At 50.9% G+C, this 17,206-nt stretch overlaps 1 protein-coding gene across 1 annotated transcript in view; it reads right to left on the bottom strand.

The window, feature by feature from the left end:
• Positions 1-6,314: 6,314 nt before the first annotated feature.
• The window catches only part of LOC143995808 (uncharacterized), a 69,369-nt gene continuing 58,477 nt past the window's right edge, over positions 6,315-17,206 (bottom strand). The window contains exon 3 of the mRNA XM_077490520.1: positions 6,315-7,548. Coding sequence (XP_077346646.1) covers positions 7,517-7,548 — 32 coding nt within the window. The 3' untranslated portion in view covers positions 6,315-7,516. The remainder of the gene's footprint in view (positions 7,549-17,206) is intronic.

Genomic DNA, 17,206 nt, shown 5'->3' with positions numbered 1-17,206 from the left:
AGCGTGCTTGGATAAGGGTCTGATATGGACTTTGGGGGGGACCCCCTTGCCGTTTTTTCGGCGCAGGGCTTCCCCTTTAAGTCCATACCAGGTGACGGGGCCAGCGACGTGTCAATCTCTCCGCCAAAGGCGGCGACATTGACTTCCTTCGCTAGTCCCGGCTACCTGGAGCCGCTTTCAAAATGAATGGACTTTCCTCCATGTGTGGGCAAGTCCGTTCATTTCAAAAGTACGGCGGATAGTCCCGTGTGTGGGCAGATCCGCTCGTTCAGACAGTCCGGCGGACTTTACCGCAGTTTGTCCGCCAGACTAAGTCCGCCAGACAGTCTGATTGTGTGTACGCGGCATTACAAAGCACGGATGAAAATTGAAGCACATGAGCACACTGAATGCATGTGACAAATGGCAATGGACATCGGGGATTAATATCATATGTTTATGGTTCAAGTTCTGATAGATTGCACTTTATAATATTTGGCACTTTATTGTCACATTGCACTTTATAGATTTAAAGAGCAAGGTTGGTATAAAACACCGTATTAGTGGTAACATTGTATGACCACCTGTTTGGATTAGCGCAATTACATTAATTGAATAATAACTTTTTTCCCTAAATCTATGGTACAGGACATTTTAACTGCAGAAGATCAATTTTGTAACATTACATTATATTTTATCGATTTTTTTATACATATTTTTTTTGCGTCGGTGACACAATTTCACATATAAAACTACATACCTGTCCAGAGGATGTGCCAGGAAATTCCATAAAGTGTGAAACCTTTGGGTGGATTCCCCTAGTACTAACGTTGATTCACCAGATGATTAAAGGGTAAATCCACTTTTGTGGGGGAAATAAAAAAAATAACAAATAAAGGAAAAATAATATAGCGTGTACAATTGCGATACAAGTCGTATTGTAATTCGATGTTATTAAAAAAAAATGACCTTTCCTTTTCAATCTGCAGCCGCTCTAATTTTCTATAAATGCAATGCAATATGGCTACCTGGAGGTTCTGTGTACTGACCACTCCCCCAAGAACATCATTTGCTGCTTGTGTGATTGGCTCGCCAATTTTCCCAGAAGTCTGCCTAGGATACAGGTCAGATTTCAGGCATCCCCTGCAACAAAAGTTTCATTCTTGGTAAGATATTTCCAATAGGAACACGTCTAAAGGGATGCAGGCCCAGCAGATTTCCTCATTAGTGCTCTGCAGCTGCCACAGCTGACTGATAATTATGAAACCACTCCCATTAGACGGTGCAGAGGCACAGACAAAACACACAGGGATTTCTTCAGAATAACAAAAAGGTAGGAATCTGCAACAAAGTTTGCAATGTACAGAGATCACCCAGTGGGGGAATGTTTTTTTTTCTGAACAAAAGTGTTACTCTTTAATTCATGATTATGTTAGGTTTGGCTATATATATGGTGTTGACATTAGTGATCTACCCTACAGCAATGTTTTGTTCTGGCAAGCTGCTCCTGTTATCTGGGATGGGGGAGGGGTGAGATCGGGGACGGGGGTGCTCTTTATCATTCTTTTTCGACTCATGCTTTATAGGATGTCTGAGAGGATTGTTTAGACCAGGGGTCTCCAAACTTTCTAAACAAAGGGGCAGTTTACTGTCCTTCAGAATGTGGCCAATGGAAGAAGAAAAAGTCTTGACATCAGTGGGGAGAAAAAAATGCCCTATCGTTTGTTTCAGTGGAAGTAACTGTGCCTCATCATTGGTGTTGGGGGGGGGGGGGGGTTGTGCCCTATTCTTGGTGTCACTGGGAAAAATTGTGCCCCATCATTGGGCCCAATTGTTTGTGTCGTTGGGAGAAATTGTGCCCCATCATTGGGCCCAATTGTTGGTGTCATTGGGAGAAATTGTGCCCCATCATTGAACCCAATTGTTTGTGTCATTGGGAGAAATTGTGCCCCATCATTGGACCCAATTGTTTGTGTCATTGGGAGAAATTGTGCCCCATCATTGGACCCAATTGTTTGTGTCATTGGGAGAAATTGTGACCCATCATTGGGCCCAATTGTTGGTGTCATTGGGAGAAATTGTGCCCCATCATTGAACCCAATTGTTTGTGTCATTGGGAGAAATTGTGCCCCATCATTGGACCCAATTGTTTGTGTCATTGGGAGAAATTGTGCCCCATCGTTGGTGAAATTGGTCCCCATTGTTGGTCTCATTGAGAGGAATTATGGCTCCAAGGGCTGGATAAAAGCAACCAAAGGGCCGCATCTGGCCCCTTTGCCATGGTTTGGAGATCACTGGTTTAGACTAACTGGAATGTCCGTACATCTCAGTCTTCACCGGCGGTTGGAGTGTACCACTTGTAACTCTTCGATGTAGGTATTTAGGTAACTAGGTTCTTTTGGTTATGTTGATATTGTTATATAAGTGAGCCTGGGTACCATATTTTTTTTCCAACAAATTTAAGTATCAAATACATGATAGTGGTTCAAAAACAGAGATTGGACTTTAGAGGTCGGACTTTTACTAAAGTCTGACCGCCGTTTTTGAAATACTTTCTTATGTTAAGAAAACACGAGGAGGAGTGGGACCCCCCCCCCCCCCGCCCCCCAAAATCTGGGATGGGACAGTTTAATGGAAGAGATTGCGACTTATCTAATCCACAACCATTGCCGACGAGGGCTGGAATGTTACCGGAATGATTGCAGTCTATGTGAACCAAGAAAAGCTCTCCTCAGCAAAGGTTCCTCCACCGTGTAATAAATAGGACACGAGACACAACAAAAGATATCTGCACTTTATTTAAGGCCCAGGATCAGAAAGTACTAAAAACACAGGCAGTATTCTAAATAAAAGCAAGTCATATAAAAACAATGGCATTTTTCCCCCCTCTCGGAGGGTGGGGCAGTGTTCCAACGTCCTAAGCAGTCAGTAGTCTTCTTATACTGACCGTTTTCTCACCTGGGGTCCCCTGCAGCCAGGGGATCCCTGATCTGGCAGTGATGGATGACCCCTCCGAGTCAGAGGTAGAATTTTAAACCTTGAATAAATCAGTTCTTGGCCATGAAAGGGGGTGGGAGGTTTTCTGGGTCCACACCCCCGAGGTCCCATTTAAAAAAGATTAAATGGGAGGGATTTACTAAAACTGGGGAGTGCAAAATCTGGTGCCGCTCTGCATAGAAATCGATCAGCTTCTAACACTAGACGCACCCGGGTGTCGGTGATAAAGCACCGCTATTTTTACCGTCGTTATAGCTGCGCTATTTGGCCGCTAGTGTGGCGGTTTTAACCCCCACTAGCGCCAAAAAAGTGTTAAAACCGCCCGCAAAACGCCGCTGCAGCAGCGCTTTTTTCCCGGCGGATCGTCGGCGCTGCCCATTGATTTCAATGGGCAGGGGCGCCCTAGGAGCGGTTTATTCACCGCTCCTCCTACAGCGCTGCAAAGAAGCTGCTTGCAGGATTTTTTTTGTGACGCCCTGCCGGCACAGCGCCCTCGTGCTTTCACACTAGGATTGCAGCTGAGGCTTTTTTTTCAGGCGCTTTACAGGCTAAAGCGTCTTAAAAAATGCCTCTAGTGTGAAAGGGGTCTTATTGCCAAAGCTTAATTGAACGAGCTGAAGTTAGAAGCTGATTGGCTACCATGCACAGCTGCAAAAGATTCTGAGTGCTCCAGTTTTAGTAAATCTTCCCCCAAAGTGAATATCTCGGCAAACCATAAAAAAAAAAAAAAAAAAAAAAAAAAAAAACAAAAAACACATTATTATATCTCTGCAATAAAAACTCTGCAGATTCCCCTCCCCCCACATTTTGTCTCAGTACAGAAATCCAGGGCTCTCCTAACTTCCTGTTTGAGGTGACACCACCGTGCCCCCCCTGCTGCACTGAAATCCCAAGCATTGCTGCCAAAGCCTTGCCCAGTTCTCACCTACTGGACTACAGAAACCCTCCTTCACTCCATAACTTAAAAGGGAGGAGGGTTCTGTAGTCCGCTATGGTACAAATTTGTGGGCCTTACAAACACTTCTTAGGGGTTTATTTGCATAATAAATCTGTATAGAGTAAGCAAAAGAACAAAAGTGAATGCAGTGTGAGCTATACATAGAAGTATCACTGTATGTCCCAAAGAAACTTTTCCAAAAAAAAAAAATAATAATAATTCAGAATATGGGTGAATGCAAGAAATAGGGATGGTCAAACGCAAATAATAAGGGGGTGTCTAATTCTGGCAGTAGAGTCAAATTATGTATATTGAATGATAGACGTCACTCCAATTATGGGGTCACCAGGGATGCCCAAAAAATACCAGGTGGGTGTTTTAGAAAGGAAGGAAAAAGGTACAGAAAGTTATATGGGGGGGGGGGGGGTGTAGAACAGGGGTGTATGGGCAGAGCATGGGGTGTACGGGAGTACTGGATTGTAAGGGATCAGGGAAACAAATGTGAGGGTGGAAGTAGGGACACTTGACCGTAGTAGAGTTTGCTGGAGTTCAGTTGCTTGGGAATTTTAGTGTAGTAGAGGCCATATTGTTAAATCGCTACAGGAAGTTTTGAGCTAGAGAAAATAAAAAAAAAACGCTGGATAGCCGCACTCCACAAAAAAAAAAAAAAAAATCACCTTTATTATATAAAAACAGATATCAAGGCATCATAGGTGGGTACAAACTAACTGCACATCTTCTGACGCGTTTCACACCGAATGCGGTGCTTAGTCATAGCTGAGGGATATACAATGTAATACCGACATATAATCACACACATAGGTTGGACTTGATGGACTTGTGTCTTTTTTGTTTAAACATCACCTACTATGTAACTATGTAAGTGCTACATATACAGACAGATTATATATATATATATATATATATATATATATATATATATATATATATACACACACAACCGAAAAATTCAACAATGGCCAAAAAATGTGTACCAATAGTAGTCAAGTTGAAAACACCTGTGAACATCTAGAATCTACAGATTAACCATTACACAAAATAGAAAGAGACCCCCCTTGCATATCAAAATATTTTCATATGTAGAATCTCCAGTAGGGGGGGGGGGGGGTCTCTTTCTATTTTGTTTAATGGTTAATCTGTAGATTCTAGAAGATCACAGGTGTTTTTCAACTTGACTACTAATAATACACAGGTTTTGGCCATTTGTTTCATTTTGAAGTAGTATATATATATACACACACATATACACACACACACACAGACGTCTATATATGTAGCACTTAGCTATGACTGAGCACCGCATTCGATGCGAAACGTGTCAGTGGATGTGCAGTTAGACGGTATGATGCCTTGATATCTATTTTTATATAATAAAAGGTGAATTTTTTGGAGTGCGGCTATCCAGCTATATATATATATATATATATATATATATATATATATATATATATATATATATATATATATATTTATATATTTTTTTTTTTCTCTATTGCCTCTGTTGCAAACAGAGCCAGCACCCTGCTTGATTGTGGAGACAGCTGCTGAATCTAGGAGAGGTAATTACCTTGGGACGGTGAACTCCCATATCCTAGGAAGTTATGAGCTCCCTGGATTTCTGGCAGATAAATGTATTTTCAGTATTAATAGTATCTATATATAATATAATAAGTATCAATAAATGGAGAATTGTGCTGGTACTGCAGAAGACTTCTGACTTTCCTGATCTGTAAACTTGTTCAAGGTCAGTGACTCAAAAATTTTCAAGGCCAGTATAACAGCCCCAACAAAAAAAACAAAAAAAAACAACCTAAGGCCTAAGATTTGTTCAGCAGTGACATCGGGAACAGGCAGCAAACCCCACCACACCTCTGAGGTCCTAACTGGTCTCTACCAGCCTCTGTGTAATACCCGGGTAACAAGATGCTCCTAGGGATCACTCATCTGCCATATTCATGGCCTCATATATGCCAAATTGGGGAGGATCCATCAGGATACAGGGGCAGGCTGCTACGCGGATCCACCATGCCCACCCCCCGTGTCATGTGCCTAGAAGTTCCATTCACCCTGCGTGCTCCGTGGCTCAGGACTACTGCAACGTCTGAAGCCTGGGCAGTAGCTGGCCAAATCCTGCCCTGATGAAGCCAGCACTGATGAAACCTTTCCGAGTGGTTGCAAAACCATAGGAAGGGCATTTTTACATTTCTCTGCCCAGTGCTTAATTTTGTAAAATGTGTGCATACCCAACGCTGTTAACTTTGGATAAAATCGGAACAGATTTGAATTCTTATCAAGTTTTATTGCTACGTGTGCCCCTATTAGACACATTCACCCTCTCCATTTGTCCTGTTGACTATTGTTAGAACGGGAGGGGGGGGGGGGCATCTGTTCCAGTGTCTAAGAGGGTATTCTATGGGTGAGATTACCTCTCACTTCCTGTTGTGTCTACTGAAGAGGAAGTGAGGAGAAAACATCCTAAGGGGATGCAGAGGGCAAAAAAAATAAAATAAACTAATAGGGGATTTAACCCATTCCTATTCTATCCATAAATACAAGGTTTGCTCTATATGCAGACTGCCCAGGATTTTCGCATGGGTGAAGATCAAGAGACAGTAAAAAAAAAAAAAAGGTGAAAAACAAAACAATGGCTCTGCATTTTTTCACATGGGGGAAGGGTACGGAGAAGGCTGTACGGTGCGCAGAGGGTTGTACAAACTTCTGTTCCAGTACAGGCCAATGCCCTTCCATATTCAATGCCATGCTATGCCATTGCCCGGTATGGTAAATGTAGTGCAGGAAGGCCACCTCTTAACATTCAGAAAAATGGCAGCAGGAAGGGACTGCTAAGGGCTCTTTCACATTACACATGTGCGCATTAACATGCGCATGCTGGTGTACGTTGTGAATGCGGCACTGTCATGCATCGAAATGCATTGATAAAAAAAAAAAAGCACCACAGTGCTTGCTTTCTTTCCATCTGAATGTAATTCTTAATTGCTACAGTTGCACTGCAAAAGCTTTACAGCATGCCGCTGCACACAAATGCAACCAATCCTATTTTTTTTTTTTGTCCAGCGCACGCCAACGCACTGCATTGGTATGAACTGAAGCCATAGGACATTTTTCCTTGGTCTTGCCCCGCGGCTGCGTTGGGCAATGCTGCTGCCCGTGAACGAGCCCTAAGAGAATTTAGTGAGTTTCACTCACTTAACACTGAAAAAAACAACAACAACCACAAAATGTAGACTCCGCCCACAGCACCAAAGATATAAAATATATAAAATAATTAATAAATTCTCTTATATCCAAAAACTATGAAATAAACTTTTCTTGGCTGAATTGCCAGCATGAAATTAAATAGATATCTCTGTAGAAGTATAGACTATGAAATGTGCGCGTGTTCACTCGGGAACACAAAGACCGCCAGAAACGCGGTGAACGGCTGGTCGGGATTTATGTGTGCCGCCATCGGGCTCCGGAGGATAATACAGGATAATACACACCAAGCCCTCTGGGTGGAGCTCTGTGGGGACCCTGAGTTGTAGTCGCTCCAAAAATCGGACCTGTAGAGGCCGCACAACGTCATAGGCGGGGCTTGATCCGCAGAGGCTTTCCTGGGAAACAGAGATGAAGAGTATTAGATGATGGAGGCGACAAATCAGAAACATCCAGAAAACAGACGGCATGAAGAGCAACTCCAACAGCACAGCTCACAAATAAACAGGAACTGTTCTCTAACACTATTATTTGCCCACATACTGCCCTGCCCCCCCCCCCCCCCGCCATCAGTCCCCTACAAGGATTCAGGACCCCTTTTCCATGAAGTCCTCCGGAACCCTCTTCTATTACAGCCCCCGAGGACATTATTCTCCTTTAGCACCTCCAGACATTAGACACTCTTCCCCATAGTCCTAAAAATACACTCTTAGATCTCAGTTACCCCCGAATTCAGGACACTCTGCCCCATCAGGCCCCCCGCCCCAGACACTCTGACCCGTCAGTCCCCCCAGACGCTCTGCCCCGTCAGTCCCCCCCGGACTCAGGAAACTCTGCCCCGTCAGTCCCCCTGGACGCTCTGCCCCGTCACTCCCCCCCACAGACGCTCTGCCCCGTCAGTCCCCCCCACAGACGCTCTGCCCCGTCAGTCCCCCCCACAGACGCTCTGCCCCGTCACTCCCCCTCACAGACGCTCTGCCCCCGTCAGTCCCCCCCCACAGACGCTCTGCCCCGTCAGTCCCCCCCACAGACGCTCTGGCCCCGTCACTCCCCCCCACAGACGCTCTGCCCCGTCACTCCCCCCCACAGACGCTCTGCCCCGTCACTCCCCCCCACAGACGCTCTGCCCCGTCAGTCCCCCCCACAGACGCTCTGCCCCGTCAGTCCCCCCACAGACGCTCTGCCCCGTCAGTCCCCCCCACAGACGCTCTGCCCCGTCACCCCCCCTACAGACGCTCTGCCCCGTCAGTCCCCCCACAGACGCTCTGCCCCGTCAGTCCCCTCCACAGACGCTCTGCCCCGTCACTCCCCCTCGCAGACGCTCTGCCCCCGTCACTCCCCCCCGCAGACGCTCTGCCCCGTCAGTCCCCCCCACAGACGCTCTGCCCCGTCAGTCCCCTCCACAGACGCTCTGCCCCGTCAGTCCCCTCCACAGACGCTCTGCCCCGTCACTCCCCCCCACAGACGCTCTGCCCCGTCACTCCCCCCCACAGACGCTCTGCCCCGTTACTCCCCCCCACAGACGCTCTGCCCCGTCAGTCCCCCCCACAGACGCTCTGCCCCGTCAGCCACCCCCACAGACGCTCTGCCCCCGTCACTCCCCCCCACAGACGCTCTGCCCCCGTCAGTCCCCCCCACAGATGCTCTGCCCCGTCAGTCACCCCCACAGACGCTCCGTCCCGTCAGTCCCCCCCCACAGACGCTCTGCCCCGTCAGTCCCCCCCACAGACGCTCTGCCCCGTCAGTCCCCCCACAGACGCTCTGCCCCCGTCAGTCCCCCCCACAGACGCTCTGCCCCCGTCAGTCCCCCCCACAGACGCTCTGCCCCCGTCAGTCCCCCCCACAGACGCTCTGCCCCCGTCAGTCCCCCCCACAGACGCTCTGCCCCGTCAGTCCCCCCCCACAGACGCTCTGCCCCGTCAGTCCCCCCCACAGACGCTCTGCCCCGCCAGTCCCCCCCACAGACGCTCTGCCCCGCCAGTCCCCCCCCACAGACGCTCTGCCCCGTCAGTCCCCCCCACAGACGCTCTGCCCCGTCAGTCCCCCCCCAGACACTCTGCCCCGTCAGTCCTTCCTGAAGAAAAATTGGAATGTAAGAAAACAATTACAATGTGAGTAATTAGCTTCAAGCCTATCTCCGAGATTAGAGGTCCCCAGGGAGTTTAAAAAAAAAAAAAAAAGACTGGCTGCAATACTCGCCTGCAACTTGGAGCAGCCCCCATAGGACTTTTTTTCCCACAAGATAACCTCAGTTTTCTGGGTTATATGACGGCCAGTGTCAATTCAAAGAGGAAAACTGAGCACACAGTGTGAGTGCAGGGTGTCATGGCCAACCCCCCCCCCCCCCCCAAGGAGGTGTCACCACAGCGCCATGCACTCACAGTGTATTGATGCAGAAGGTGGTGCCGATTTAGTCAGTGTTGCTCTCTGCATCAGTGAAGGCCGAATAGCCTGGAGCAGAGGTAGGGGAGACCTGGAACCTCATGTGACCAGCCTGAGGACATTGGAAAAGGGTAAAAAAAAAAAAAAGTCGCTGTAGAAAAAAAAAAAAAAAAACCTTTGCAGGTATAAAGTGCATGCCCTGGGGTAATGTCTAATACTTCAATAGCTGAACACCGGACCGCTCTGACGGCCAAAGAACTGACACTTCTGGGTGGTGTTGGCGCTTGGCACATGCAAACACAGAGCAAAAGAGGGCGTGGCTAAAGGTGTGCGCCTGCTCTGCAGCCATGGCAGAAATGACAGAAAGCAAAGCGCATGTGAACAAGACCTTAAAAGGGTTGGAAAGCCTAAACTTCATTTACCTTAATGCATTCCTTACATTAAGGTAAAAAATGTTTAGGTGTTGGCCCCCCCCCCCCCCTGCCCCCCATTTGTTCTTACCTGAGCCCTTCATTGGGTCCAGCGCTGCTGGGCATGTCTGCAGCTCTTCTCTCCCCTCCCTTGTCAATCAAAGCCAGTGAGGAGGGAGCGGAGTCAAGTCCCGCTGTCTGTGTCAATGACTCGGGTGCGTACACAAGACGCTTCCGGGGGGGGGGGGGTAGTACACGGCACAGAAGGGAGGGGCCAGAAGCGCCTGTGGGGGACCCAAAAAGAGGAAGTTCATGGCCGCCATTTGCAGGGAGATATTTAAACTACTTGCCTACTGGCCACTTCAGTGCTGTTACACTTTGAATGACAATTACACAGTCATGCAACACTGTACCCAAATGAAATTTTTCTTCTTCACACAAATAGAACTTTCTTTTGGTGGTATTTAACCACTGCTGGGTTTTTTATTTTTTGACAGAAAATTTCGAAAAAAAAAAAAAAAACAGTTTCATAGTTTGTTATAAAATTTAGCAAAAGGGTAATTTTTCTTCTTTGTTGATGTGCGCAGATGAGGCTGCACTGATAAAGCGGCACTGATGGGCATTGATTGGCAGCACTGGCGGGCAAAGGTAGGTGGCACTGATAGTCAGCAATGATGGGCATTGATTGGCACCACTGGTGGGCAAAGGTAAGTGGCACTGATCGGTGGCACTGATGGGCATTCATTGGCAGCACTGGTGGGCAAAGGTAGGTGGCACTGACAGCACTGATCGGTGGCACTGATGGGCATTGATTGGCAGCACCGGTGGGCAAAGGTAGGTGGCACTGAGAGCACTGATCGGTGACACTAATGGGCATTGACTGGCAGCACTGGTGGGCAAAGGTAGGTGGCACTGATAGCACTGATCGGTGGCACTGATGGACATTGATTGGCAGCACTGGTGGGCAAAGGTAGGTGGCACTAATAGCACTGATCGGTGACACTGATGGGCATTGATTGGCAGCACTGGTGGGCAAAGGTAAGTGGCACCGATAGCACTGATCGGTGGCACTGATGGGCATTGATTGGCAGCACTGGTGGGCAAAGGTAAGTGGCACTGATAGCACTGATCGGTGGCACTGATGGGCATTGATTGGCAGCACTGGTGGGCAAAGGTAGGTGGCACTGATAGCACTTATCGGTGACACTGATGGGCATTGATTGGCAGCACTGGTGGGCAAAGGTAGGTGGCACCGATAGTCAGCACTGATCGGTGGCACTGATGGGCATTGACCAGCAGCACTGGTGGGCATTGATGGGTGGCACTGGTGGGTACTGATAGGTGGCACTGGCATTTGGCACTGGTGGGCACAGATGAGGCAGCCACAGCTCTCTGTGTGAGGGGCAGATGTCCCTCTCAAAGAAGCCGGAGAATGGCTTTTTTTTTTTCCTCAGTTTTTCGTCTCTTCTGTTTACGTCACGTGATCAGCTGTCATTGGCTGACATTTGATCACGTGGTAAGGAACGGGATCGACCCCTTACTCTGATCTGTGATCAGCCGAGTCTCATAGACCCAGTGATAACAGAGCGCGCCGCGCGACCCGCAGGCAGCTCATGCATGGCAGGACGTCTATGGACGCCTCCCAACAATCAAGATCCGTGTTGTAGCCGTCTTTCAGCTATAGCGTGGGTGGCAAGTACCGGTAGTTAAAAAAACAAAAAAATACCTTTACAATCACTTAGAATTATTTTTAATTCTTTTTTAGATTTTTTTTTTTTTTTTAGATTTTTTTGTTTATTTATTTTTTTACATTTTGGGGGGCTTTGACGAAATATTAGGGTCCGAAACAGACCCCTGATGTCTCACATTTAGGACGGAGAAAGGGACTGAGGACAAAGCTCTATCTGCAGCCTCATCTGCAGAGATGAATGAAAAGGAAGAGGTCTGAGGCATAGTTTACTATGCTTCACCGATGTATGAACACAGGAGGGATCGGTACTGATCGCTCACAGTGTTCATTAATAATAAAAAAAAAATGAAGGGGCCAATGAATGACATTTACCTGCCCCTTTCCTGGTTGTCCATCCTGAAACAGTGCCCCCAACAGCAGTCAGCAGGAGAGGAGAGCAGGGAAGCCGAAAAAGCTGAGAGGAGAGCGGAGAAGCCGGCAAGGCTGAGAGGAGAGCGGGGAAGCCAGAAACGCTGAGAGGAGAGTAGGGGAAGCTGGAAATGCTGAGAGGGGATCGGGGAAGCCGGAAACGTTGAGAGGAGAGCGGGGAAGCCGAAAACGCTGAGAGGAGAGCGGGGAAGCCAAAAACGCTGAGAGGACAGCGGGGAAGCCAAAAACGCTGAGAGGACAGCGGGGAAGCCGAAAACGCTGAGAGGACAGCGGGGGAAGCCGAAAACGCTGAGAGGAGAGCGGGGGAGCCGAAACGCTGAGAGGAGAGCGGGGGAAGCCGGAAACGCTGAGAGGAGAGCGGGGGAAGCTGGAAATGCTGAGAGGGGATCGGGGAACCCGGAAACGTTGAGAGGAGAGCGGGGAAGCCGAAAACGCTGAGAGTACAGCGGGGAAGCCGAAAACGCTGAGAGGAGAGCGGGGAAGCCGGAAACGCTGAGAGGAGAGCGGGGAAGCCGGAAACGCTGAGAGGAGAGCGGGGAAGCCGGAAACGCTGAGAGGAGAGCGGGGAAGCCGGAAACGCTGAGAGGAGAGCGGGGAAGCCGAAAACGCTGAGAGGAGAGCGGGGGAAGCTGGAAATGCTGAGAGGGGATCGGGAAGCCGGAAAACGTTGAGAGGAGAGCGGGGAAGCCGAAAACGCTGAGAGGAGAGCGGGGAAGCCAAAAACGCTGAGAGGACAGCGGGGAAGCCAAAAACGCTGAGAGGACAGCGGGGAAGCCGAAAACGCTGAGAGGAGAGCGGGGAAGCCGGAAACGCTGAGAGGAGAGCGGGGAAGCCGAAAGCGCTGAGAGGAGAGCGGGGGAAGCTGGAAACGCTGAGAGGAGAGCGGGGGAAGCTGGAAATGCTGAGAGGGGATCGGGGAACCCGGAAACGTTGAGAGGAGAGCGGGGAAGCCGAAAACGCTGAGAGTACAGCGGGGAAGCCAAAAACGCTGAGAGGACAGCGGGGAAGCCGAAAACGCTGAGAGGAGAGCGGGGAAGCCGGAAACGCTGAGAGGAGAGCGGGGAAGCCGAAAACGCTGAGAGGAGAGCGGGGGAAGCCGGAAACGCTGAGAGGAGAGCGGGGGAAGCTGGAAATGCTGAGAGGGGATCGGGGAACCCGGAAACGTTGAGAGGAGAGCGGGGAAGCCGAAAACGCTGAGAGGAGAGCGGGGAAGCCAAAAACGCTGAGAGGACAGCGGGGAAGCCAAAAACGCTGAGAGGACAGCGGGGAAGCCGAAAACGCTGAGAGGAGAGCGGGGAAGCCGGAAACGCTGAGAGGAGAGCGGGGAAGCCGAAAACGCTGAGAGGAGAGCGGGGGAAGCCGGAAACGCTGAGAGGAGAGCGGGGGAAGCTGGAAATGCTGAGAGGGGATCGGGGAAGCCGGAAACGTTGAGAGGAGAGCGGGGAAGCCGAAAACGCTGAGAGGAGAGCGGGGAAGCCAAAAACGCTGAGAGGACAGCGGGGAAGCCAAAAACGCTGAGAGGACAGCGGGGAAGCCGAAAACGCTGAGAGGACAGCGGGGAAGCCGAAAACGCTGAGAGGAGAGCGGGGGAGCCGAAAACGCTGAGAGGAGAGCGGGGGAAGCCGGAAACGCTGAGAGGAGAGCGGGGGAAGCTGGAAATGCTGAGAGGGGATCGGGGAACCCGGAAACGTTGAGAGGAGAGCGGGGAAGCCGAAAACGCTGAGAGTACAGCGGGGAAGCCGAAAACGCTGAGAGGAGAGCGGGGAAGCCGGAAAACGCTGAGAGGAGAGCGGGGAAGCCGGAAACGCTGAGAGGAGAGCGGGGAAGCCGGAAACGCTGAGAGGAGAGCGGGGAAGCCGGAAACGCTGAGAGGAGAGCGGGGAAGCCGAAAACGCTGAGAGGAGAGCGGGGGAAGCTGGAAATGCTGAGAGGGGATCGGGGAAGCCGGAAACGTTGAGAGGAGAGCGGGGAAGCCGAAAACGCTGAGAGGAGAGCGGGGAAGCCAAAAACGCTGAGAGGACAGCGGGGAAGCCAAAAACGCTGAGAGGACAGCGGGGAAGCCGAAAACGCTGAGAGGAGAGCGGGGAAGCCGGAAACGCTGAGAGGAGAGCGGGGAAGCCGAAAGCGCTGAGAGGAGAGCGGGGGAAGCTGGAAACGCTGAGAGGAGAGCGGGGGAAGCTGGAAATGCTGAGAGGGGATCGGGGAACCCGGAAACGTTGAGAGGAGAGCGGGGAAGCCGAAAACGCTGAGAGTACAGCGGGGAAGCCAAAAACGCTGAGAGGACAGCGGGGAAGCCGAAAACGCTGAGAGGAGAGCGGGGAAGCCGGAAACGCTGAGAGGAGAGCGGGGAAGCCGAAAACGCTGAGAGGAGAGCGGGGGAAGCCGGAAACGCTGAGAGGAGAGCGGGGGAAGCTGGAAATGCTGAGAGGGGATCGGGGAACCCGGAAACGTTGAGAGGAGAGCGGGGAAGCCGAAAACGCTGAGAGGAGAGCGGGGAAGCCAAAAACGCTGAGAGGACAGCGGGGAAGCCAAAAACGCTGAGAGGACAGCGGGGAAGCCGAAAACGCTGAGAGGAGAGCGGGGAAGCCGGAAACGCTGAGAGGAGAGCGGGGAAGCCGAAAACGCTGAGAGGAGAGCGGGGGAAGCCGGAAACGCTGAGAGGAGAGCGGGGAAGCTGGAAATGCTGAGAGGGGATCGGGGAACCCGGAAACGTTGAGAGGAGAGCGGGGAAGCCGAAAACGCTGAGAGTACAGCGGGGAAGCCGAAAACGCTGAGAGGAGAGCGGGGAAGCCGGAAACGCTGAGAGGAGAGCGGGGAAGCCGGAAACGCTGAGAGGAGAGCGGGGAAGCCGGAAACGCTGAGAGGAGAGCGGGGAAGCCGGAAACGCTGAGAGGGAGAGCGGGGAAGCCGAAAACGCTGAGAGGAGAGCGGGGGAAGCTGGAAATGCTGAGAGGGGATCGGGGAAGCCGGAAACGTTGAGAGGAGAGCGGGGAAGCCGAAAACGCTGAGAGGAGAGCGGGGAAGCCGAAAACGCTGAGAGGAGAGCGGGGAAGCCGAAAACGCTGAGAGGAGAGCGGGGAAGCCGAAAACGCTGAGAGGAGAGCGGGGAAGCCGAAAACGCTGAGAGGAGAGCGGGGAAGCCGAAAACGCTGAGAGGAGAGCGGGGAAGCCGAAAACGCTGAGAGGACAGCGGGGAAGCCGAAAACGCTGAGAGGACAGCGGGGAAGCCGAAAACGCTGAGAGGACAGCGGGGAAGCCGAAAACGCTGAGAGGACAGCGGGGAAGCCGAAAACGCTGAGAGGACAGCGGGGAAGCCGGCAACGCTGAGAGGACAGCGGGGAAGCCGAAAACGCTGAGAGGAGAGCGGGGAAGCCGAAAACGCTGAGAGGAGAGCGGGGAAGCCGAAAACGCTGAGAGGACAGCGGGGAAGCCGAAAACGCTGAGAGGACAGCGGGGAAGCCGAAAACGCTGAGAGGACAGCGGGGAAGCCGAAAACGCTGAGAGGACAGCTGGGAAGCCGAAAACGCTGAGAGGACAGCGGGAAGCCGGCAACGCTGAGAGGACAGCGGGGAAGCCGGCAACGCTGAGAGGACAGCGGGGAAGCCAGAAACGCTGAGAGGACAGCGGGGAAGCCGGCAACGCTGAGAGGACAGCGGGGAAGCCAGAAACGCTGAGAGGACAGCGGGGAAGCCGGCAACGCTGAGAGGACAGCGGGGAAGCCAGAAACGCTGAGAGGACAGCGGGGAAGCCGGCAACGCTGAGTGCTAGAACTGATCCCCCTGCAGCACAGCAGGAGGTAGATGAGGAGACGCCAACAGCACTGCAGGGGGAGGAAGAGGATTAGTGTCTGTAATAAGGTAGTACACCCAGTCCTCCAGCTCAGCAGGTACTCAGGCCCCTCTTTTGAACTGATAGGGCCCGGGCCTGGTACAGGAGGGCCAGCTGTACTGCCTTATTAATGGAGCTGGCACACAGGGGAGTGCCCACCTACATGCCTAAGCCAGAGGAGGCTGGGAGGGGGGGGGGGTAGAATTCAATCAGCTCCTCCACTGCCCAATCAGGTATCAGGGAATGAAGACCAAGCTGGGATGAATAACTTCAGGATGCCGATCTATTCCCGCTGCCAGGATGTCGCTCATCGGGTAAGGCAGTTCTACATATTTCAATGGTGGATTTGAACCAGAAAGTTCTTATGAGCCATTTCCTGGCAGAGGAAGGTTCTGGTCCCGATGCCAGCAATCACCTTGTCTCTGCCGTCCTGCCAGCTACGGCTCATATCTCGGTGCCCGTCCAGTTGGCATTCCAGTGTGTTGAGGATATGCGGAGGGGCGTGCGGATATAGTTACAGTGTTTGTGAGAAGGCTGGCTATGAGGCTGTTGACAGAGCGTTGGCAGGACGGGGTACAGGCGCGTACGGCTGCTGTCACAGTGACGAGTGTTCGGTTATATTTAGAGCCTCTTAAAAAACATTAACAGCCTTACTTAGCCACTTCCAGGGCCGGACTCCATGACATGTAAACACGCCACCGACACCCCAGGCCCATCTGCCCCCAAATGACCAGGACACACGGGCACCGCCATCCCTGCCCTGTGCTGGTAGGCTCACCTTCAATAATAAAGATATATAGGAGGGCCTACAATCTGCACGTCGCCCAATTCTGCACGGAATGCCCCAATATAGCCACTTCAATACCAGGCACTTTTACCCCCTTCGTGCCCAGGCCAATTTCCAGCGTTGTCACACTTTGAATGACAATTGTGCGGTCATGCTACACTGTACCCAAATGACATTTTTATCATTTTTTTTTCCACATAAATAGAGCTTTCTTTTGGTGGTATTTAATCACTGCTGGGTTCATTTATTTTTTGCTTAAAAAAATTGAAAAATTACTATTTTTTTGGAAAAAAAAACAATCTTTTTCTTATTTTTTGGCAGAAATTTTTGTAAATAAGTGATTTTTCTCCTTCACTGATGGGCACTGATGAGGCGACACTGAAGGGCAATAATGGGGTGGCACTGATGAGGAGGGCACTGATATGCAGCTTTGATGAGCACTGATAGGTGGCGCTGGTGGGCAATGATAGGTAGCACAGATAGGCTGCACTAATGAGGCAGCACTGAAGGGCACTAATGGGGTGGCGCTG

Source organism: Lithobates pipiens, unplaced genomic scaffold (genome assembly GCF_037356315.1).
Source record: "Lithobates pipiens isolate NorthernLeopardFrog02 unplaced genomic scaffold, aLitPip1_a1.2 Scaffold_19, whole genome shotgun sequence".
Taxonomy (NCBI): domain Eukaryota; kingdom Metazoa; phylum Chordata; class Amphibia; order Anura; family Ranidae; genus Lithobates; species Lithobates pipiens.
This window is presented reverse-complemented; position numbering and strand designations above follow the sequence as displayed.